Consider the following 23,393-nt stretch of genomic DNA (forward strand, 5'->3'; position numbering starts at 1 on the left):
ATTGCATTGCCTCTGATTGGTGGCTACTTGTATTTAAGCTAGATTGCATTTATTGTTAACTAAGCTTGACAAAGACTCTGTTGGTAGGTCGAAACAAGAGGGAATAAAGCTTAATCCTGCCGTGTGTTTCACCTTCCCCCATCTACTGCTGCCTTGGTTTGTTTACTTTACCTCCTCCATCACTTCACTACATGAGGGTTGAATGTACCCCCATGTGGCCAGCGCTCCACTCCACTCTCAACCGTAGAAGATGATGAAAGACCACACCTTGCTCTCAAACACCCATACTTATAGAAGACACAGATCACGTGACTAGACAGATATTGATACATTTCCAGACATATCTCAGCCACTTTCAGACATTAACCTTTCATATGCTGCAGCTGTGCAATACACATAACAAGAGACTAGACACTTTGCACAGTGCAGCCACATTGAAGACAAGACATGTATGACATTTATGGTGGGATCTAGCATATACAGAGAGAGTGACAGCATTCCAGGCATATCAAATCAGAATGTAGATTTTATTCCTCCATAGAGGCGATGTTTCGACCCACTCAGGGTCTTTGTCAAGCAGGGTATTCTGCTTGACAAAGACCCCGAGTGGGTCGAAACGTCAAGTCTGTGGAGGAATAAAATCTACATTCTGATTTAATATGCCTGGAATGCTGTCACTCTCTGTATATGCTAGATTGTACACATGAGTCTTGGACTCAGACTTCCATCTGTGACGTGCATTCGGAGACCTGAGAGTCCAAAACGTATGGCTGATAATTCCTGAAGTATGCTGCGAATTACTTTTGTTTGATTCCTGACATTTATAGTGGAGCCAGAAATAGGTGTTTCGGGCCACTAGACTGGGCCTGGATGACCATGAATATTTCCTCCTGACATAAATCATCTGCATATTCTCACCGTCCTGCCACTACCCCTAATGAAGTCCTCTGTAACCCCCCATAATACTAGTGTTCCCACTGTGGGTCCACTCATAGTACTAGTGGCCCCTCGTAGTAATGGTTTGCTGGATCTGTAAGGGTCCGGGTCCTGTTTCTGTGTTATGGCTGACTGAAACCAGAGATTATACTGTATTTTGTAAAAGTGAAAAATACCACTTTATCCTAGCTTTAAAATCTAGAATTGCTGAGACGATCATCAAATATACTCAAAATAAGAAACATCCTTTGTTTCAGAAACATATTACGTACCATATATTGCTTTTTTATACCATTGCAATAATGTCCCAGTAGAGAACATGCACATTTGCTATTCATATTCAGTTCTATAGGCAACAGGGACACCATGGTGAATGTACGCAAAACTGGCAGTAACTATACTGTCAGATAAAACTAATGGTTTCCTTGGTTTGGCAAACGTGGGATCTTACATGAATTTACAACGCATGTCTATCTCCACTAGTTCCATAAAAATGAATAAAGCAGCAGCGCACATGCTTGATGGCTCCTTCTTTCAGACGGGAGGCGATAAAAGGCCCAAGTTCTCGTAATCAGTGGGAGTCCTACCGGTTGGACCCCCACCAGTCACTCATCCCCTATCCTATCCATTATGTGTTTAAAACTTCACATAAGCCATTTTAACCCTTAGGGCTAACTTCTCACAGGCGAGTGCGATATGGGGCTGTGAATCCCGCCCCCATATCTTGCTCTCCATCCATGTGAAAGACCCAATGATGGGAGGCGTTTTCATGTGAAAGCAACCTTGCATCACTTTGTGGATGTAGGGGTCCACTGCCGCGGCAGTCAGAGCCGGAGCAGAGGATCGCAGAGTTTCTCCCGTTACTTTCAAGCACAAATAGAGCACAGTATGTTTTTTTTCCCCGCATGCGTGAAATTCATGTGCAATAAAGAGTACTGAGAATGAAACCACTGAAACCAATAGGTTCTATTCTCTGTGTATTGTGTGCGCAAATACTCTGGTGTGAAGGAGACCTTAGAGTTGTAGCGTCAGAACATCTGGATGCTGCAGGTTGGGCTCTGCTACTCCATTGTGTAGAGTGAACTAATCCCTACGGACAAAAATCTGACCTACAGGGGTCTTCAGGTACGACTACAAGGAACCCATCTTATATAAAAGAGCACATTCATATTTGTCACAGTTTGGCCGCAATTTCACAAAACACATAGAAAATCCTGGGAAAAAAAGTATGATGTGTGAAAATACCATAAAAGAGTAATCAACTTCCAAAGAGTCGGTGCCCGGGCAGCACCCGCTGTAATACTGCCTGAACACAACCCATTGGGAGGACTGGCGCTGTTTTTGTGAAGAACATATACCTGACAATCGCAATATAAAACACCGGGGAGTGCGACCCATTCATAGGGAAACTACATAGACAACCAGTGGAAATAAAGACATGGGCACAAAGATATAAGAGAAAGAACTTTTTATTTGTAGTTATAGGCAACTATACATTTAGTGTTGGGAAATTTTAAGGCTGAGTTGATCGAGAGAAAGAAAAAAACCCTTGAGGTACGAGCCAATTGTCCTCAAAGGTACGTTCACATGTAGCAGAAATACGGCAGATTCATAAAAAATGTGCAACATTTCCGCATCAGAAAACCACATCAGAATCTGCACCATTAATTCAGTCTGCAGCGCCGACCCTCTCACCTCCAAATACTGAGCACTCAGCGCAGCGCACGTTCCTTACCTGGAAACGGCTACTGAGTGCCGCTGTCACTGGTCAAGTGATGTGGAAGTGGGTGCATCACCTGACCAGCGGCAGCGGCAGCCACGGGCTCAGTAGCGGTGGCTGGGTGAAGGATGTGCTCTGCAGTGATGGCTCAGTATCCCGAGGTGAGAGGGTCGGCGTTGCAGACTGAAATCAGCTGTGGATTTGGAGCTGAAAGTTAAATTCCCACCAACTATGCAAATTTTGATGTGGAAATGCTGGAAATTTTCCACTGTGTAAAAACCACATCATTTCCGCTACGTGTCAACGTACCCAAGGGGGGGGGGAATCCTTCCTGATGCCAGATAAGGCAATCAGAGCAAGTCCCAGGATCAACACCGATATTCAACCTGACTTTATAAAGTATAATGTTTTCTATTCCTAAATCTGAATATATAATCTGTTATTACCATTTACTGTTTGTGTGAAATATAAAGTGTATCAAGCTAAACCTATTTATAGACTGTGTTGATCCAGAGGAAGGCGAAAACCCCCTTGAGGAAAGAGCCAATTATCCTGTTTTAAGGGGGAAAAATTCCTTCCTGACCCCAAATATGGCGACCAGAATAAATCTCAGGATCAAACGGCAGCCGCTCACCTCCCTGGTATATGTGATGTCAGCTAGAAAGTCTACAAAGCTAAAAATATTTTTGTACAGGTTTATATTGTGTTGTTTATGTGGCTACTTCCCTATAAATAAAACCTAACCCTATTTAAGGCTGTGAGATGATCCAGAGGAAGGCAAAAACCTCCTTGAGGTATGAGCCAATTGTCCTCAAGTTGGAAAAATTCCTTCCTGACCCCAAATATGGCGATCAGAACAAGTCCCAGGATCAAAGCCGAAATCTACACCTATCAGTGTATGTATGCGTGTGTCTATGTATGTGCCTATACTTGTGTCTAATCTTCATGTATGGGGTGTACTACTTACCCGGCCTGTGCTGAGGTCTTACTAGTAACCAGGAGTTCAGGGATAATAGTCACTCGGGCTATTTTTCCTGAACTCGCCAGTTACCAAATCAAGCACAGGCCGCTCCTGGGGGTGAAGACGGTCTTCAGGAGAGGATGATGTCCGATGCCAGCCGATTATAGATGATGCCAAGGTTGAGGGTAGCTTGGTGGAAATATGCAGCAGTTAATGGAGAGAGGATGATTTAGGCAAGCTAAGGTCTTCTACAGCAGCAGAGCCGTGGGTTCAGGAGACAGTTGGCACGGGCTGAGCCTACAAGACATAAGAGAGGAAATGTTTTGTATTAAACTTTCTAAGGTATGTGAAGTTTTGTTACAATGTATGGATATAATGGTAGGTGTCCTGTGTGTTTAAGTATGTATAGGTGTACAGATATGTATGTGTAGGTGTGTATAGAGTACACTGACCAGATGGTTGTGGCTTCCTTCACAATTGGATTCTTCTCGTCATCCTAAGAAGAAGCAGAGACATAGTAAGTAAGAGGGAGAAGACTGCAGACCTGACATGGTGACATTAAGCAGGATTGATATATGACCTCATGTTCTGTCTGACACCAGAGGAACAATAATGATGAACCCCGATATCAGACTGAAGAACATCATCCCTGAAGAAGAAAGATCTTACCGGGTCCAGCTTGGTGAAGTGAACGAGAATCCAGTCACGGGGCGAAGGGGTGTGCCATCCTCCGGCCACTGCAGGTTTTCATTCTCCAGAACTCTGCTGAATGGCTTGAATGGTGGCTGTTCTCTCTTCAGCTCCAAGTTCTTCCAATTCATGGTGTTAAAGAACAGGTGATCTCTAATGTCCTCATGCACACCCAGCCTCTTCTCAGGATTGTTGCACAGCAGTCTCTCCAGAAGATCTTTTAAGCCTGCATCAAGCCAAGATGGAAATTTGGCCCCTTTCCATAGTAGAAAGGGGACTGTCCTGCCGCCATCCAGGATAAGACAATGCCCAGGCTCCACCAGTCGACTGCTGCGTCGTATGTCTTCCCGAGAACCACCTCTGGGGCCCTATACTGAAGTGTGCCCGTCCTTCCTATTATCTTATTGGACGGGGTGACGCAGTCTCGGGCCAGCCCCAGGTCGATCAGGCGGATGTGCCCAGCGCTGTCCAGCATGATGTTTTCTGGCTTTATATCTCTGCAATGAAAAAAGAAAAGAGAAATGCAAATCAGTGCAGATGCAGGAGACTTCGGGATGTAGTGCAGCAAAACCGGGCCTAATGCAGGACTCTGGGAAAGCTGGGGCACTATTATAAGGGAGCAGAGAAATGTGGGAAAGTTCTGCTTACCGGTGGACGATGGTGCGTCGGTGCAAGAACTGGAGGCCGCATACAATCTCCGCTGTGTATAATCTGACGGAGAGAAGAGTGTAGTATCAATTACATGAAATCAGTTCCCTGACATGTCACCAACGTGTTTGTCACTCCCTAGAAGAGAAGAGCTGCTGTTTATGGCAGCCTGTACGCCCTCCATTCTTCTATATCTCCCGTCATGTCACCCTCAGTATTTTCCGTCTCCTGATCAGTCATTTACTCACCTCACACTGCTGATGTCCAAGCGGCCGCACATCCTGATCAGGGTTGCCAGGCTCCCTCCGGACAGATACTCCATGACGAAGTAGGCTTGGTCTGCAGACTGCTAGGCGGCATACAGATGGCATATGAAGGGGCAGTCTTGGGCCTTCAGGAGAATCCGTCGCTCTCTCATTAGTGCAATTGGGTTGCTCCTTCTTCTGTCGACAACCTTGATGGCCATGAAGGTATTTCTTCCGGGGAATGATGCCAGGACCACCTCAAGAAAACAAGAAGGAAATGATGACTAACAGCGGCCAGAGGGGAAGATCCTATACATTTATCAGTAGGGGTTTAGGCTATTCTGCTGCCTACGGCTCGGTCCACACATAGCAGATCTGCACCAACATCTGCAGGTTACATGTTAATATGTGGCGGGGCCCCGTGTGCCGGCAAATTAAGAGATGGAGCGTTGTATCCAAGAAACAAGAATACGCTTTACTAGGCATCTCTATACCTTATCTGTATTTCTCATGCTGTTCAAATAACAACGCCAAAATGTTTCCATATAAAACTGCCATATTACATTAACTTATACCATCATACTACGCATAAAAAGCAGCACTATCCATTGCACAAATAATACAACACATTTTTCAAATAAAACCATTATTACACCCAAAGACTATCATACTGTATCCACTTTTGAATACTTTTTTTTTTCTTTAAGTCAAGTAAGAACGGACAAAGATGGGAAAAGTAGATCTTACAAAAATTGTATTAAACTGGCCAAAAACCACCATACAGAGTCAAAATGCTACACAGGTGAATACATACTACTACATACACTGTAATACTGTCATACCGGGCCTAAAGACAACATATAGACATGCATTCTTATATACACGGATATATGGCAATCATATAAAGTAACTGCCGGCGAGCCGTGCTATTTGCTGTCTGAATGCAAAGTAAGTGGTGCTTAAAAGTACCTTAAGGATATGTTCACATGTAGCGGAATTGGTGAGGATTTAGATTTTTCTTTTTTGGTGTGGATTTGATTCAAAATTTGCAATGTGAATGTATCCTAAGCCTCTAATGTGGATTAAATGGCTGATAACAGAAGACAACAGTTTGCATTCAGTTACACAGCAAATGGAAATATAATTAGGGTCAACCTGCCTTTACCAGAAAATGAGAAGTTATTGAACTTACCTTGCTTCCTCTACCCAAGATCTGAAGGCTGGTGAAGCGATTGATGTAAAATCCAGAGTCTGATGGTCCGGCGTCCTGGCTGGTGCCCGGTGTTGGCTCCTCATCCTGTATTATGGCATTCTCTCCACTCCTCCTCTACTTTCTCTCCGGGAGTCTGCTCACGTTCTCCGCCTCTCTCTTCCTCTTCTCTCTATCTCCTCTATGTCCAGTGGATGCCATTATTCACAATCCAGTAGCCGTCGATCCAATCGCTGTCACTGACAGTTGAAAGTAAATGGCAGTTGGCCGAGTGGAGGTCAAAGGTCATAGAAGCTGCTGCTGGCAGTCCCCTGCTCTGCCATACCATATACACAGTGATGTGGGCACCATGAGTGATGACCCAGTACCCAGACATGGAGAAATTCATGGCTGGTTCTTCTAGTGCCACACTATTAGTTGATGGGGCAGGGTTGGCACTTGCTGTCTAGGTTGGCAGAGGTGCCCATGGTTCATCAGAAACTGCGGGGGTTTTACACAGATGATATTCTCGCACAAGTTTTGTGCATTGCGATACACATAGAAATACAATCCATTATTTACATGTGCGATTCTTCTCTCATAGCTATTCCTTTTTTTAAAGCATCGTTATTGGTCAAATTACACAGTAGAAAAAATAAATTAAAAAAATTAAAAAACCCGATAACACGCAGATTCAAAGAACAGCAATCAGAAGAGAAAAAACAATGTATTTCCACAATATCAGAAAATCATTGAAGTACATTAAAGACATATACTTATTCCTCGGTGATACAGAAGCCCTATTTTAGGTTTAATATAAAGCAAAAATGAGACCAGCGGTTCCCAACTGGGGAACCACAAAAAAAGCTCCACCCAACTGCTAATCAAAAGCAAGTAGCTGATACCCCCTGATAAGGTCACCAAGATGAGTGAACAAGATAAGCAATATCCCATTTAGACGGGACGACAATTGTATAAATGAGTGCATGAGTGTTGACGTCACCGCTAGAGAGTGCAGAGCCTTTAGACAGAGATCACCCCTGGATTGCCCACTAATTAGACTTCTGCTCCGACCCCTGTGTAACTGTGGCACTGTCAGTGGGGCGGGCATAATCAGCTGATCGGTCGGGGTTCTGGGCTGAGGATAGGTCATGAATAGTATTTTGCACAGAATACCCCTTTAAGGCCTCTGACATTCCAAGAGTTTAATTTAAAGCTTAAAAGAGGTTTTCCCAGGGAGAATACTAAATGATGAGCTACCCTCAAGATAGGCCATCAATAGTTGATTGGCTGGGGTTCGAAGCTTGGGACCACAACCGATCAACTGATTGAGCACCGGCTGACAGTGCCACAATTACACAGGGGTCGGAGCAGAAGTCTCTGCTCAGACTACTGTGAAGTGGCCGGAGTTTGTAACTGCAAGTGCAGCTCTCATTGAAATCAACGTGAGTCATGTCTGCAGTAACAAGCGCTGGCCACTTCACCGAGGTCGGAGCAGAGACCGTCGCTGCTTGTGCTCTGAGCTTTGTATATTTGTGGCGCTGTCAGCGGGCACACACTCAGCTGATCGGTCGGGGTCTCGAACGTTGCTCCCAGCCAATCAATTATTGATGACCTATCCTGACCCAGAAAGGGAAAAACAGAGTACTTCTTTGTAAAGAATAAGGTGCAGTAATTCACAGTAACAAACTATCATAAAGAAGCAAAACCCTGTAACAAACATAGTAAGATCATGAAATGAGGCCTGTGCAATCATGGCGAGGGTTCCCTCCAAGAGGGAGAGGGAACAATACACGTAAGTGTAAACCTGGGACCCCCGGCAGAGACCTGAAGAAAAGATTAGGGTGGGCATAACATTACAGCGAGCACAAACTGGGAATGTGCAGGCCGATACAGACAAAATATGTAAAGAGTCTATAGTCAGCGGCGGCCGCCCATCCACAGGAGTCGGCAGAGAATAGTATAAATGACATTAGGCCGGTCAGCCCCACACAGCAGATTCAGGGCACACAGGATCTAATGATGCTCCAGCCAGGCGATAACATCCTTTGGCTCGCCGAAAGAGTGGATACAATTGTCCTTGATATCTTTCACCTTAGCTGGGTACAACATTGTGTAGACAAGCCGTTTACAACACAGGAGGCATTTTGCTTCCATAAATTTTGATGCTTCCTTTGCACTTCCACGGAGTAGTCTGGGAAAATCCTCACAAGTTGTCCTACAACCTTTAACGCTACAGGATGTACAGTTATGTCCTGCAGCTTTGGGGTATATATATATTATCGTGGGGCAATCTCACTTCATAAATGGCCGCTGCCGGTTTCTTACAGCCGGCACCCTCAACAACTCTGATAAGCCGTGCGGCTCATCGGAGCTGTTAACCCTTCAAATGTTGCCGTCCATTCTGACAGCGGCATTCAAATACCCCGACTGTGGGTTGCCGTGTTGGTGTCATGGCAGCCGGGGCCCTTCTGCGCCATCAGCAGATGAAATGTGCTATTACAGAAGAGTCAGGATGCAATGTGCGCGCTCAACACAAAAGACAGATGAGCATTCATCAACCCCTTAATGACGTGGTGGTTTTTTTTCCCCCATTTTCGTTTTTTTCCTCCCCCCTTTAAAAAAAAAAAAAAATTAAAATCATAACTCCTTTATCCATTGACTTCACTGTATGAAGGCTTGTTTTTTGCGGGACGAGTTGTATTTTTCAATGGTGCTATTCAAAGTACCATATAATGTACTGAAAAACTTGAAAGTGGAGTAAAATGAAACAGTGCACAAACTGCAACAAAAGCGACATGATTACTTTATTCTATGGGTTGATATGATTGCTACAATACCAAACTTGTATAGTTTTTTTTTACTATACTACCCTTTTTTTTCAAAGACATTTAATTTTTTTCAATTATTTTCTGCCGTCATCTTGTGCGCACAATAACTTTATTTTTTCATCGACGGCTTATTTTTTTGCGGGATGTCCAGTACTTTTTCCTTAGTACTGATTCGGAATACGTATGCTTTTTTGATCGCTTTTTATTGCGTTTTTTCTGGGAGACAGGGTGACTGAAAAAGTGCATTTCTGGCGTTCTTTATTTTTTTTTCAGACGACGTTCGTGCGGGGTAAATAATGCACTACTTTGATAGATCAGTCTTTTACGGACGCGGCGATACCAAATATATCCAGAATTGCTTGTCCGGTAGGTTCATCAAATGTGGTAATGCTCTGTTGTCCCATAGGGGAGTCTCCAGAGGGCAGTTCTCCTGTCCAGTTAGTGATTTGCATGTCTGCCACACATTTACTGCGAGTCTGTGGATGGGTAGCATTTGTTTAGTCATTAATCCTGGTTTTTCCAGGAGGATCCAGAGCGATGTTTCCATGAGGAAATACATCAGGTGGTGCTCGGAGTTAGGGAGAGCGCGCCCGATAACCAATGGCGGAGATACCTAACCTGTCCCGCCAAGTAATATAGTTTAAAATCTGGTAGCGCCATTCCCGCCATCTCCTTAGGACGCTGTAGGGTATCTAAGCGCAGATTGGCTCTAGAATTTCCCCATATGAATGATGTTATTAAGGAGTTAGTTTTTTTGAAGAATTTCTGTGGTATAGTTATTTCTGCGTGTTCTAGGCAGTATAAATATTTGGGGAGTATTATCATTTTTATGAGGTTTATCCTGCCCGCTACAGATAGTGGTAGGGAGCTCCAGCCTTTTAATTTTTGCTGTAGGGTTGTCAGTAGGGGAGTAATGTTTAACTCGAGGCTCTGGGTATGGTCCCTGGTGATGTGTATTCCAAGATATTTGAATCCGGGGGTGATTTGTAGCTTACAGAATACGTCCCCCATCTGCCATCCCTCTGGTCTTAGAGGCATAAAAGCGGACTTTTGCCAATTGATGCATAGGCCTGAGAAATTTCCAAATTTATCTATTAGAGAAATGGCTAGCGGTAGGGTATTTCTAGGGTCTGACATATATAATATTATGTCGTCTGCGTATAGGCCTATTCTGTCCTCTCTGGGCTCTATCTGGACGCCTTTATATGAGGTGTGCTGTCGGATTCTCAGGGCTAGGGGTTCAATTGCAATTGCAAATAGAAGGGGGGAAAGTGGGCATCCCTGTCGGGTCCCCCTGTGAAGTTGAAAGGAGGCGGAGGCCAGACCATTTACCGTTACCCTAGCGGTCGGTGCTTTATACAGAATAGAGATCCATTTTATAAATGTGTCTCCAAACCCAAATTTCCGTAGAACTTCTATCAGATATAGCCACTCGACTGAGTCGAATGCCTTAGCTGCATCTAATGAGGCCAGGGCCCAGTCTGACCTCCACCTCCACCCCACCTGTGTTCTTCTGATATTGTCCGATGTTGATTTTCCAGGAATAAAGCCTGATTGGTCGGGGTGTATGATTTCCTCTATGATTTGGTTTAGACGGGAAGCCAGTATTTTAGTAAGGATTTTGTAGTCAGCATTTAATAAGGAAATAGGCCTATACGAGCCGCATTCCTCTGGGTTTTTGTCCGGTTTTAGGATAAGAACTATGTTGGCCTCTAGCATCGATTCTGGGAGATGACTTTTATCAAATATGTGTTTATATAGGGAGAACAGATGTGGTATTATTTCCAAATATGTATTTTTAGTTTATGATTTAGATTTTTTAATTACGGATATGGCAAAAGGAGGGTGATTTAAACTAACTTTTTATTTGTACAATTCAAAAACTTTATTGCTCTTTTTTTGACTTTACCTTTAAGCCCCCCTGGGGGACTACAATATGCGATGCTTTGATTGCTCCTGCAGTATGACGTAATGCTATAGCATCACGTCACACTGCATTCTGACAGGCAGCCTATAAAGCCACCCCACGGGGATGGCTTGATAGGCAGTCTCTCAAGGCAGCCCTGGGGCCTTTCAGAAGGCCCCCAGCAGCCATGACGCCTGAATGGCTCCCCCAACCTCACTGCGGGTACAGGACCCCCGAACATCAGGAGATTTAAATGCCGCTGTCAAAATTGACAGCGGCATTTAAAGGGTTAAAAGCCGCGATAGGCCGAACAGCCGATCGTGGCTATAGCCCGCGGGTGTCAGCTGTAGTAAACAGCTGGCGCCCGCGCTGTATGCAGAGAGGTTGCCTCCGCTCTTCCATATCACCAAGTCCACAGAGTACCAACCTGGACCACTGCATAATGTATGGAGAGGGTTCCTGCAGCAAAAACAGTTAGACATAGGACTATTGCCTTAAAGGGATATTCCCATCAGTCTTTCATGGACGAGATTGGACAGCCCAGAAGCTCTGTTCTGATCACCTGTCAAAAAAAGACTAGTGCTTACTGCAGTGCTGTTTCTGTATCTCTCAATAAAGTGAATAGGAGTTAGGGAAACAGTGTAGCACAATGCTAACTAATCGCTTGGCTCTGTTTGTAGGCTCCGGACGGGTGGCCAGTAGCCACAGCAATGGTTTCACATCTCAGCTATGAGAAGCAGAGATGGGAATATTCCTTTAAGACAACAATAAAAGGATAAGACAAAAATATTATGCTCATTGTATTGTAAAGGATTCACTTTATTATTTCAGTAAACAACTCTAGGAATCATTGTCATAGTGTTCACATACTGCAAGCTCGCTTTCTGTATCTCTGCATTCATTTTATCACTTAAAGGGGTTATCCCACGTCTAGCTGTTTTGCTGCAGGAAGCAAACAGCTATGTACGTTGTGTAGTGGCCAGGGATGGTACTGCAAGTTGAGTCCCATTCACTTAGGACTCAGGCTGCATACCAACCTAGGCCACTGCGCAATGTACGGAGCTATCTGCTTCCTGCAGCAAAACAGCTAGAAGTGGGACAAGCTTTTTAAAATCTGTTACAGTAGAATGAACAGAATTTCATACAAGTTCTGTACGATAATGACATAGCCAACCTTGCTATAAATTTTTATGTACATATATTAACAAACCTTTACAGCTTTATGTATAAAGCCTTATTGAACCCAGCTACAACTATTTTTACTTACATAAAGGTGCAAAATCTGTCAACAATATTAGACTTGTAGACCATATAAGACTTACAGAAGGACTTATCAGAATCTACATAGCTATGGCAGAGTCTCTATTAGAAAATTGAGAAGTCTCGAACAGTCAGCGTCTGAAGTACAAAAGATGCAATATACAGGTCTAACTGCCAGTGCAAGGGTAGACTTTCATGTGACAGTCTTCATGGAGCCACTGCAGTCCTGGTGTATTAGACTTTTATTGGTATAGCTCAGAGCGATCTTCAGGAGTCCACAGAACTGACATCCTTCGCGCAGAAGTAATGTACAACTACACCGTTTGGATAGCGAGCAAATGCACTGAGAACAGAGAAAAGAAGGGAGAAGTCATACGCAAATTGTGATAAAACAACAGTATTCCGGTGAATTACTGGTATTAAAATGTGTGGTTTTTTTTTTTAACATTTACTTTCTAATTCTATCACTACTTGTATTTGGTAACTGTGCGTCATTCTGATTAAGACTATTTCTGAAAAAACAGATTTTTTAAGGAACTTGCCGTGAAAGCTTTTTCTCGTCATGTTCATTGGGGAACACAGCTTTGACCTTGGGTATATAGCACCTGCTGACTGGAGGTGGACACTAACCAGACAAATGAGTTGGACTTCTCCCGCTTGCTATATATCCCTGGCAAATACTCAGCTAATCAGTTTTCTACAAAAGCAGTAGGAGCGCCCCATGTGCGCTTGTTACGAAATGGTAGCGCTAAAATTAGCTTAGGAGGGCGCAGTGCAACCACAGAAAAAACAAAAGAACCCCTATCGGATGGGTGCTGTGTCCCCGAATGAACATGACGAGAAAGAGATTTTATGGTAAGTTCCTTACAAAATCTAGTTTTCTCGTCTGTATCATTGGGGGACACCGCTTTGACCTTGGGGCATTCCAAAGCAGTACCCAAGGGGTGGGAAAATATAAGAAGCCGCACGTTTAAAAAAGTGTAATCAGCTCTTTAACCGCGACCTTCATTAATGGGTGCCAGCATGCTCAGAGATGGAGCATAAAAGGTTCGAGAAAATGGACCCATCCTCCAACAGGAAAGAAGGCTCCAGCCGAGGAGCTTCCAAAGAGGCACCCGTTGTTTGAGAAATATGTGCCATAACACAGCCTAAACATATGAGGTCTCTGGCATGGTAACCCTGCACTGCCGCGAAGCAGCGCCAGTGTGAGGAACCCACTTTGGGAACCCAAGGATCCACTAGTGTTCTCGGGAGCAGCAGCAGAGAGCCAAGGCGACTGAAGGTCACTAGAGAGGGGTAAATTTGCAAAAAATGATCGAGCCCACTTGTAAGCAGCTAGTCCCATGGGACCAAACTTCATCAATGCGGGCCAAGATAGCACATGCAGTGAGGTAATATGCAACAAGAATTTCCACCTGATAGAGCCTCCCGCTTAGAAGAGAGACGAGTAGACTGGGCAAGCTGGATGTGATGTCAGCATCCTGAGAAAAGGGGAAAAGAAAATTAAAAGCGCTAGAGGCCCTCCAGTAGGAGACCTAGTTGAACATCAGGGTCGCCAGAGCCCAGACTGTAAACACCCGGCTAGACAGGTTCTCGTAATGACAGCACCACTGTTGAAGGCCGAGTAGGAAGCATCTCAAGCAGAATGCATGGGAGCTACCGCAACAGAGAGAACGGGAGATGGAGGCACATGGCTCAAAAATACCATTAGTATCAGTCTTCTGAGACTATGACAATGGCCTCCACCTTTTTGCATGAAGCCCACAAAGCCCCTGAAGTAGTCTAGGCCCAGAAAAAAAGGCATCCGAGTTGTCAAGCCAGGGTGGCTCTCTACCAAGATGTTACTGCCACCGCATGACTCCCACCAGGCACCATAAAATCATGGCATAAATGTCAAATTACCCCTAGACATGAGTCTCGCTGGTCCCGTTGTGGAACCCTCTGGAGTCAGAAGGGCGAGCGCTAAGAATTGAAATCAGTAATAGTGTATACCCTTTCACAGTCTGCAAGCAAATTCTGCACAAAGAAATAGCGCAGGAAGATCGCAGAGCGCTCCTAACTCCGTCTGATTAAATGCTTTGTCTCCCAGACGGCGCTCTTCCCTGCGTAGGAAGGCTAGGTGGAGAAATGCTGTAAAAGCGAAGTCGTAGACCGCTCTGAATACAGAGTACTCCTGAAGGCAGCAGCCCAGACATCCCTATAGGGAAGAATACGAGGCCCGTTCTACCGCCAAAATTAAGGGTCAGCAGCGGACTCCGCCTAAACAGGACCACTCATGCATCACTGACGACATGAGTGACCCACATCCGTATGGACACGGCTGACCGAGCTAGCAGCACATTCCTCCCAGAAAGAAACAGATGTTGGTTTTGGTTCCGAAGCCGCCTGCAGAAGGATCGGACCCATAGTGGTTCAGGATGTCAGAGCTGACCAGAGAGGAGCTACTGTAGTAGATGGATCTACCGTCCCCTGGACCCCTGTCAGAGGGCGAACCCCCACAGCCTACCACTATACTTAGATAGAACAAGACAAGATATTCTGACTGACTGGATGCCCATCCCATATAGTGGCGCGAGCGCACATAGCATGCGGCTCTGGACAGCCCCAGCCCGCATCCAATCCTATAAGTGGAGAAAGTGCTAAAGCTGGCCTCAAAGACATTGCAGACGGGCCACCACAGTGAAGCTAGCGGTCAGGTAAGGTTCCTCCGTTCCAGAGCGGAGAAAAGGAGCAATGTGTCCGTGGACCTTCTGTGCACAGTACTCCTTCCATATGGAAGAAACTACAGATGTCAGCAAGCCCAGAATACTGCTGATAACCAGTCTGAACATGGCTGGATGCAATCTTGTATTGCATCAAGAGCGCACATGGCACACGTCTCTTGCCTGTCGTCTTGGACACGGACACTGCGCCAAGACAGCCTGTCAAGAACCGCAGATGGCACCCCTCAGTGAGCTAGCCATTAGGCAAGGCTCAACCCGGTCTGTAACAGACAGGAGCGATAAATCCGGAGACTCCCTGTGCGATTACTCCTACATGGAGGGTACCACAGGTCTCAGCAAGGGCCTAAGCCATGCTGGCAATTAGTTTGAACGCTGTCGTTCGTAAGACGAGCAATCTCTAGCTGGGTGTAATCTCGTACTGTAGCAAGAGCGCACATAGTATGTGGCTCTGGCCGGCCCCTGTCCACACATCATCCTGGAACCGAACACTGCGATACGGCTGGCTGCAGGGAACTGCAGGAGGGGCAACAGGGGAGCTACCGATAGGCAAGGCTCAACCAGGTGCAGAGCAGACATGAGGAGTCCAGATACTCCCTGTGCAAGTCCTGTTTCCAAATGGAAGGTACCACAGGTCTCAGCAAGACCGGAGCCATGCTAGCAATTAGTTCGAACACAGTTGTTCATAAGACGTGAACCTCTAGATGGGTGTAAATCTCGTACCGCACATAATACCAGATAATCCCTGTGCAAGTGCTCTTTCCAGTATTGGAGGTACCGCAGGTCTCAGTAGGCCCAGAATGACACTGAGGTTGCCTGGCAGCAATGTCTGGCCGTTCGCCCTCCTATGTAGGGGTAGAATGGAGTGTAATACTGCTCTGTTGACCTGCAGGAGGAGGTGGAGCCATGGCGCCTAGGAATGGGGCAAATAGCCACTTGGGGGAGCATGAGCTGTACAAGGAGGGGACTGCAGGCCTCCCATCTTGCAGCCACAGCCCTTATCATACAGGGCACCCCGCAGACAAAAAAAAACACCTGTTGCCTCGACGCAGCAGCTGGGTCAAGCGGTTCTGCAGGCAGCCTATGGCAAATGACCACAACACGTGTGGCGGCCAATACATCTGTGCCCATGGCAGCACAAACCAAACCATGTGACCATGCAGAACAAGCATGTCGAAACAGAAAACGCTATGCAGTGGCTAAAGCCGCGTTGCGTCCGGATACACCTTACAGACACTCTGCAGCTGGCTACACCTTATAGCAGAGCCGCAGTACAAACTTGCGATTTTTGTGCGATGCAATTTTAACTTCAGAAAGTCCCATTGATATTTGCATTTTAAAAAATGCAGCGATATTGCAGCATTAAAAAAACGCTAGCGGATAGGAGCCCTTAAAGCCACACAGCCGCCGGTTATACCTTAAAGACACACCGCGCGTCCACATTAAAACAGCATGGTGGCTCGCAGGCATGCCACACGGCGGCGGTAATAAGTTTCTCCTGGATACATCAGACACGCAGGAGAAGGATACTGTTCACAGCAGAACAGACATACAGAAGTATGACACAGTTCACACAGAACAGAACCTGCGCAGAAATTCACGTGCAGAAACACAGAACCGCTCAAGATGAAAACCAGCGAACACTGATGAGGAGTAAATACACACACACACACAGACTTTGGGAATTGGCTGATTGAAGCACCACACCCGGCCAGCACAATCAACCACACCTGTGAAGCTGAGCTGCTAAGAAACAACATGTAGAACAACAGATCCCAGCAGCAAGCTCCAACATGGCCCCAAAACAGCCAGCGTAGGCATAAGACAAGCCGTATGGTGCAACACACTGCATGGCAGCCAATACCCTCCCGCATGCGCCTGACACAGGAGGGGACCCTATACAGGGGGCAGGGCAGCAACGGAAGCAATTTTCTTACCTGCTCCTTTTTACTCACTTATCTTCTTTCTGCCAAGGTAAGATGGCTCCCCAGCTTCAGCAGAGCTCTCCGCCACAATCGCCTGCCCTTGCACGAGGAGGGAATAAGGACCACCAGGGAAGAAAAAAAACAAAGGCTCTATGGCTGGCGGGTCACTTGTAGGATTATTCCTGGATGTGCCTTCTTTTCTTCTGAGGGGACTGGGCAGACAACAGAAGGTTGGTCCCATTCTGTTCGCCCTCCTCAGTTAACAGGGACAGTTCTGCCCGCCCGTCAGCCCCAGTTTATCCGGAGAAGGAAAAATTAGCCCTTATGGGTGAGACCAGCCTACTCCTACAGACACTAAGCTAAAAACTGATTAGCCAAGTACCTGCAGAGGGTATAAAACAAGCAGTAGGTGCTAACTCGTTTTCTGCTTTGTGTCCGCCTCCAATCAGCAGTTGCTATATACCCAAGGTCAAAGCTGTGTCTTCCCAATGATACAGATGAGAAAAATTCTACTTTAAGACTGCTGGTGTAAAATCGTTATGAGTGATCTTGGAATTCTAAAGTTCCCAAAAGTTGCTAACAAATATCTGTTTGATGCTTTATTGGACACTAGTGAAAACAGACAATTGGAAACTCCCGGACATAGATGAGAATACACCAGACAAATGGAGATGTATTTTGAGGGTGAGATGGAGATAGCTGAGGGTGGACTCTGGGGTTTCTACTTCTCTACCCAATTTGAGACCACCGCATGATTACTGGAAGTGCAGATAGGGCCACAGTGTCTAGTGGACCGACAGTGTGACATATATAAAGACAATAGTCCAGGTATAAGGAAGTGTCAGGAGACTATACAGAGGGTGGGGGCAGATGCTTAAGCTCCTTCTTCACCTTCTGTATAGTCCGTTGCAGGTACTTATAATACTAGTTTCTACCCTGTCCTTAGTCAGCACAGAGCTACACCACAAGCAGACAAACAGACTTGACATGACCACTTGGTATAAATCTCATGACAAAGATGTGCAGATGTCCGAGATCAGCCTATGGCTTTTCTATGCTATAAAAGAAGACTTCAACAAGTTTATGGGTGACCTGGTTAGATTTAGAAGATGTCACTAAGAGGGTATAATTGTACAGTGGGGAGTTAGAAATACAACTATCCAAGATAATGCAGGTGACAACATGAACATGCAAGCAGAAGGTGAGGCTCGTAAGACACGGGCTTCAGGAGGACAGTGGACAAAACAATGGAAGGCGAATTGTCAGAACTTAGTAGCAAGCTCTCTGGCTAACAAGGAACGAAAACAAGGTCCAGATGAGTCAGTGCAGGTCTACCATGACAGTATTATCAGTCAACACTTGAACCAGGGGTTTATTCAGACAGATGATAGGGACAAGAGGGTTTGTAGAGCCACTTTCTTGAATGGATTAAACTAACCTAAAAGGATGAATTATATAAGACACGACCAGAGGCAGGTACTCTGACTTTAGAAGCTATACTTCCCATATTATGAGCTATAGAGCAGCATAATGAAGAAAATAAAAAGTAGTCCCAGAAATCTAAGATCCTTAACATTAGCTTAGCAGAGGTAATGACCCAGGGACAAGAAAAGGTTTACAACCAACAACGATGGAAAGGGGGGGGGGGGGGGGAATAACTGTTTATGAGGTTAATGGAAAAGGCTTGTGTGTTCATTGTGATAAACCAGGTCATATTAAAACGCAATTTCCCGTTTCTCCAGATATGCTCCACTGAGGGGAAATAGGGATTCGGTAATCCAGTGTACACCTATTCCACAGAAAAACGATTTTCCGGCAAAAACCAAAAATAGAATTGGGATGATCCAATCCAATTTAGACAAAATCAGCCCTATTTTAATCGCCCAGCCGATCATGACGAGTAACACTAATCTTAATGGGTTCCTCATAGTGTAGAATAAAGCATGCTCGGCTCTTCCCACCTGTACCCTGCTGGCGACTCAGAGTCTCCTAGCCGATGTCATCTTTACAGGCTGCAGCAGGTTTACGGGAAGTTGCAGGCTGACTACAGCCTGTAAACAAAACACCACAGGGGAGACCCAGAGCCGCTGGCTGCAGGCAAAGGGGTGCGGTGAGTAGCAGCTGCTTTGATATTTTACACCATAGAGTAGTAACACTTGCAACCCCTTTAAGGGTGATTGGACATGCTGCAGCTGATCCGCTGTAAACGCATGCAAAATCACTGCTAATTGCCGGACAACAGTCAAGACTTCTTGTTTCAACTGGCAGATCCAGATGCCACCTAGCAACAACAGTGATCCTCAAATGGTTACATGTGATCAACCTTAGAGAGGTTTCAGTACATCAACTGTAGTGTCTATGGGCACCCTTTTATGTACCTCTCCATTCCTTTACCTGTTTCCAATCTTTTTCTTGCAAACACTGCAAATCTTTTCTTCTGTAATAACACATTTCACCTGCTGATGGGAAATCCTCTCCTCCTGTACCTGCATGAACAAATGTGTTAAAATATAAGAAATCTGTACTCAAGCATTACTAACATGATTGTAATGAGCCTATGATGTAACCAAAGTTCTTTATTCAGTTATTGTAAAAAAAAAAAAAAAGAAATCTGTATAATATATTTGGCTTTATTAGGATCGTTACTCTGACACTAATGTAACGGAATGTAATATAAATATATTCAGACACCATTTTAATAAACGCTTTATGAAGTACTTCAGAAAGGATTATGAAGGAGAGTGAAGGTACCTTTACACAGGGTGATAATGGACCGAATAACGGCTCGGAAACAATGTTTTTCAGACATGGTCATCCCGTGTACAAATTACCTACAACAGGGCACTGAGCAAGCAATCACTCAGTAGCTAGTCACTTCATTTCAGCTCACTAAAACTAGCAAGCGACTTCTCACTAGTAAAAAAAAAAAAAAAAACGGGAATTTTTCTTACCAATAATTCCCTTTCTTAAAGGCATCATGACAGCATACATCTGGAGGTTGCTCACCTGCTGACCTGATAGACAGGAAAAGGCAGAGCATAAAAGAAACCTTCCCTCCACCAAACACCAGTGCGTTCCAAATAACCACAGTGACAGAATACTTAACCAGAAGGTGTGTTTTTATTGACATCCCACACCTCAGACAAAGAAACGTAAGCATACACATTACCTCATGTGCTAGACAAAACAAGGGTAACCATGTTGGTAGGGGGGGGGGGGGGGGGGGGGAGCCCGTATGCTGTCATGATGCCTTCAAGAAAAGGAATTATCGGTAAGAAAAATTCCCGTTTTCCCTTCGACATCATGACAGCATACATCTGGAGGAATACCAAATAACTGGCATGGGCTTTTTTAGGGAGGGATTACCGCTTGGAGCACCTTCCTACCGAAGGTTGCGTCCTGACTACATTTAAAGTCCAGCCTGTAGTGTTTAATAAAAGTATGGCCAAAAGTCCACGTGGCTGCGTTACAAATCTGCTCGATTGACGCGTGCGCTCTTTCTGCCCAAGAAGATGCCACCGCTCTCGTCGAGTGGGCCTTCAATCCTTCTGGAGGAGGGATGCCCTTGGCCTTGTAAGCCTCCTGGACAGCTCTCCTAAGCCACCGGGCGATCGCATCTTTAGAAGCGGCCCTTCCTTTGGCCTGCCCCTGAAATTGAACGAAAAGTTTATCAGTCTTTCTGAAACTTTCCGTTGCCTCAAGGTACGCTAGTACAGCTCTTTTGACATCTAGATTATGGAGCTTCTGCTCCTTTTCGTTTCTGAAATCTTGGCAGAAAGCTGGAATAACTATTGGCTGGCCTGTGTGGAAATCTTTAGGCTGAAAGGACGGGTCTAAAGAAAATACTATTTTGTCTGGGTGAATAGTCATATATGGGGCCCTTCGTGAGAGGGCCTGGATTTCACCCACGTGTCTAGCCGACGTGACTGCCACAAGGAGGGCTACCTTATACGTCAGCAAGGCGATGGATAGATCTCTAATAGGTTCAAATGGGGGATCGCAGAAGGCCTGAAGGACTATGGTCAGATCCCAGGAGGTGCCATAAGCCTTGTAAATGGATGCAATCTACTTGCCCCTCTAAGAAATTTCCTAATCCAATTGTGCTCCGCAAGCGCGAGATCAAAGAATGCCATCAAAGCCGCAACTTAGACTTTGAGGGTATTCGGACTCAACCCTTTATCCAGGCCCGCCTGGAGAAAATCTAGGATTTTACGGATGTCTGGCTGATCTAACTGCTGGATGTCCTGGCCCATCCACTCTGAGAATTTTTTCCAGACTTTGGAATAGATCTTTTTTGTCGAGGGTTTAAGGCTCTCGCTAATAGTGGAAATTACATTAGGAGAAAGACCCTTCCCCAAGAATTTTACACGTTCAAGATCCAGGCCGTAAGCCTGAACTTGTGAACCTCCGGGTAAAGAAGAGGGCCCTGCAGCAATAGGTCCGGTCTTGGTGGAAAGGCTCTCCTACTGACAGAGATCTCAGGAGGGGAAACAAAGGTCTTTTGGGCCAATAAGGTGCTACCAGAATTAATGACAGGCTTGACCGCAGTAATTTCCTTAGTAGGAGTGGAATTAATGGTAAAGGGGGAAAAGCATACGCTAAGTCCCAAACACAGGGGTGAGAGAGAGCGTCCGTGCCCAAGGCCTGTTTCTCCGCGCCTCGGGAAAAGAAAAGCCGGCACTTTGTATTTACGCTTGACGCAAATAGGTCTATTTCTGGTACCCCCCATTTCGTCACAAGCAGGCTGAACACCTCGGGATGGAGTTCCCATTCACCTGGGTCCACTTTCTTCCTGCTTAGAAAGTCCGCGGCTAAATTCTCGGCTCCTTTTATGTGAAAGGCCGACAGTGACCTGGTTGTGAGTTCCGCCCACTGAAGGATCCTTCCCGCCAACTGCTGCAGTAGAGGATTCCTGGTGGTACCCTGGTGGCGAATGAATGACACTGTCGTCATATTATCTGAAAAGATCCTCACATGCTTCATCCCTAAGAGCGATTGCAGGCTACGTAGGGATTTCCACACCGCATTAAGTTCTCTAAAGTTAGATGAACCAGATCTCTCATGAGCGTCCCAAGTACCCTGTATATGACCGCCTTCAAAGTGGGCCCCCCACCCTTTGGCGCTGGCATCTGTTGTGATTATTATTGCAGGGTCCAAGTTCCATTCGGATGCCCGTGACAGGTTGTCCGATGAGTGAAGTGAAGATCTGGCTTTAGCAGAAATAGAGATTGTCTGGTCAAGTGAGGACTGTAACTTGTCCCAATTCTGAAGGATTAGTGACTGGAGACCGCGACTATGGAACTGGGCCCAGGGAACCACACCAATACACGAAGTCATTAGCCCCAGGATCCGCATTGCGTCTCTTACTGTTACTCTAGATTTTTTATAGAGAGTGGAACATTCCTCTAAAATAAGCTGTTTCCTTAGAGGAGGAAGGGACGAATTTGGAGACTGGAATCCAGAATGACTCCCAGGAATTTTTTCCTGGTTTCTAGTTCCATGTTGGATTTTAGATCATTAATAATCCAACCCAGGGCCTTAAACAGTTGAAGCGTGGAACCCAAGTGTGACCTCAGAATAGTCGGGGAATCTGCCACCAACAGGAAGTCGTCCAAGTAGGAGGACGATAATAATCCCACGATTGCGCAAAAAGGCAACCATTTCTATCACCACCTTGGAAAAATCAGCGGAGCAGAGGAAATTCCAAATGGGAGGCAAATAAACTGAAATTGACAGATTTCCCCTTCCATTTTCAGCGCAAACCTCAGGAACTTTTGCGAGTTGGCGTAAATAGGGATGTGAAAGTAAGCATCTTTTAGGTCAATTGTAGCCATTACATTATCCCTGGCAATTAGGGGAGTTGCAGTTCTGATAGTCTCCATTTTAAGCTTCCTATACTCAATGAATTTATTCAGTTCTTTGAGGTTAATTATTGTGCGGTGGGAGCCATCTGGTTTGGGAACCAGAAAAAGGGGGGAATAAAATCCCTTCCCCCGTTCCTTCTTGGGGACGGGGATAACCGCGCCAAGATCCAGCAGGTTCTGTACACTTCTCAACCGAGCCTGCTCTAGGCCTGGAGACTGGATTGAGGTTACAATAAATCTGTCAGGGGGGGCGAGATTCTAGCTCGATCTTGTACCCCTCCGCCACCAGGTGTAGCACCCACTCGTTAGTCGTTATGTTACGCCAACTAGTGGCAAAACGAGCCAGTCTACCGCCCACCGGGCACGAAGATGCGGGCTGAGGGACAACAATAAGTCTTACCCCTTCCACCCTTCGGATAAGACCATCTTCCGGTCTTCCCTTTCCCAGCGTATGTAGACGAGTGACGTGGAGTGAAGGGTCTCTTTGGCGGTCTGATG

At 45.6% G+C, this 23,393-nt stretch overlaps 2 protein-coding genes across 2 annotated transcripts in view; both read right to left on the minus strand.

Moving 5' to 3' along the window:
• Window positions 1-2,389: 2,389 nt before the first annotated feature.
• Window positions 2,390-6,613, minus strand: LOC136633080 (putative serine/threonine-protein kinase PRKY). The gene is made up of 6 exons (XM_066608540.1): window positions 6,393-6,613; window positions 5,204-5,457; window positions 4,956-5,018; window positions 4,287-4,804; window positions 4,070-4,113; window positions 2,390-3,914 (listed from the first exon to the last, which is right to left on the minus strand). Exons 2-4 carry the CDS (start codon window positions 5,275-5,277, stop codon window positions 4,528-4,530), a joined length of 414 nt encoding a protein of 137 aa, XP_066464637.1. The 5' UTR covers window positions 5,278-5,457; window positions 6,393-6,613; the 3' UTR covers window positions 2,390-3,914; window positions 4,070-4,113; window positions 4,287-4,527.
• Window positions 6,614-11,915: 5,302 nt separating this feature from the next.
• The window catches only part of VPS39 (VPS39 subunit of HOPS complex), a 76,320-nt gene continuing 64,842 nt past the window's right edge, over window positions 11,916-23,393 (minus strand). The window contains exons 24-25 of the mRNA XM_066608541.1: window positions 19,426-19,517; window positions 11,916-12,729 (exon numbers count right to left, since the gene is read on the minus strand). Coding sequence (XP_066464638.1) covers window positions 12,654-12,729; window positions 19,426-19,517 — 168 coding nt within the window. The 3' untranslated portion in view covers window positions 11,916-12,653. The remainder of the gene's footprint in view (window positions 12,730-19,425; window positions 19,518-23,393) is intronic.

Source organism: Eleutherodactylus coqui, chromosome 6 (assembly GCF_035609145.1).
Source record: "Eleutherodactylus coqui strain aEleCoq1 chromosome 6, aEleCoq1.hap1, whole genome shotgun sequence".
Lineage (NCBI taxonomy): Eukaryota > Metazoa > Chordata > Amphibia > Anura > Eleutherodactylidae > Eleutherodactylus > Eleutherodactylus coqui.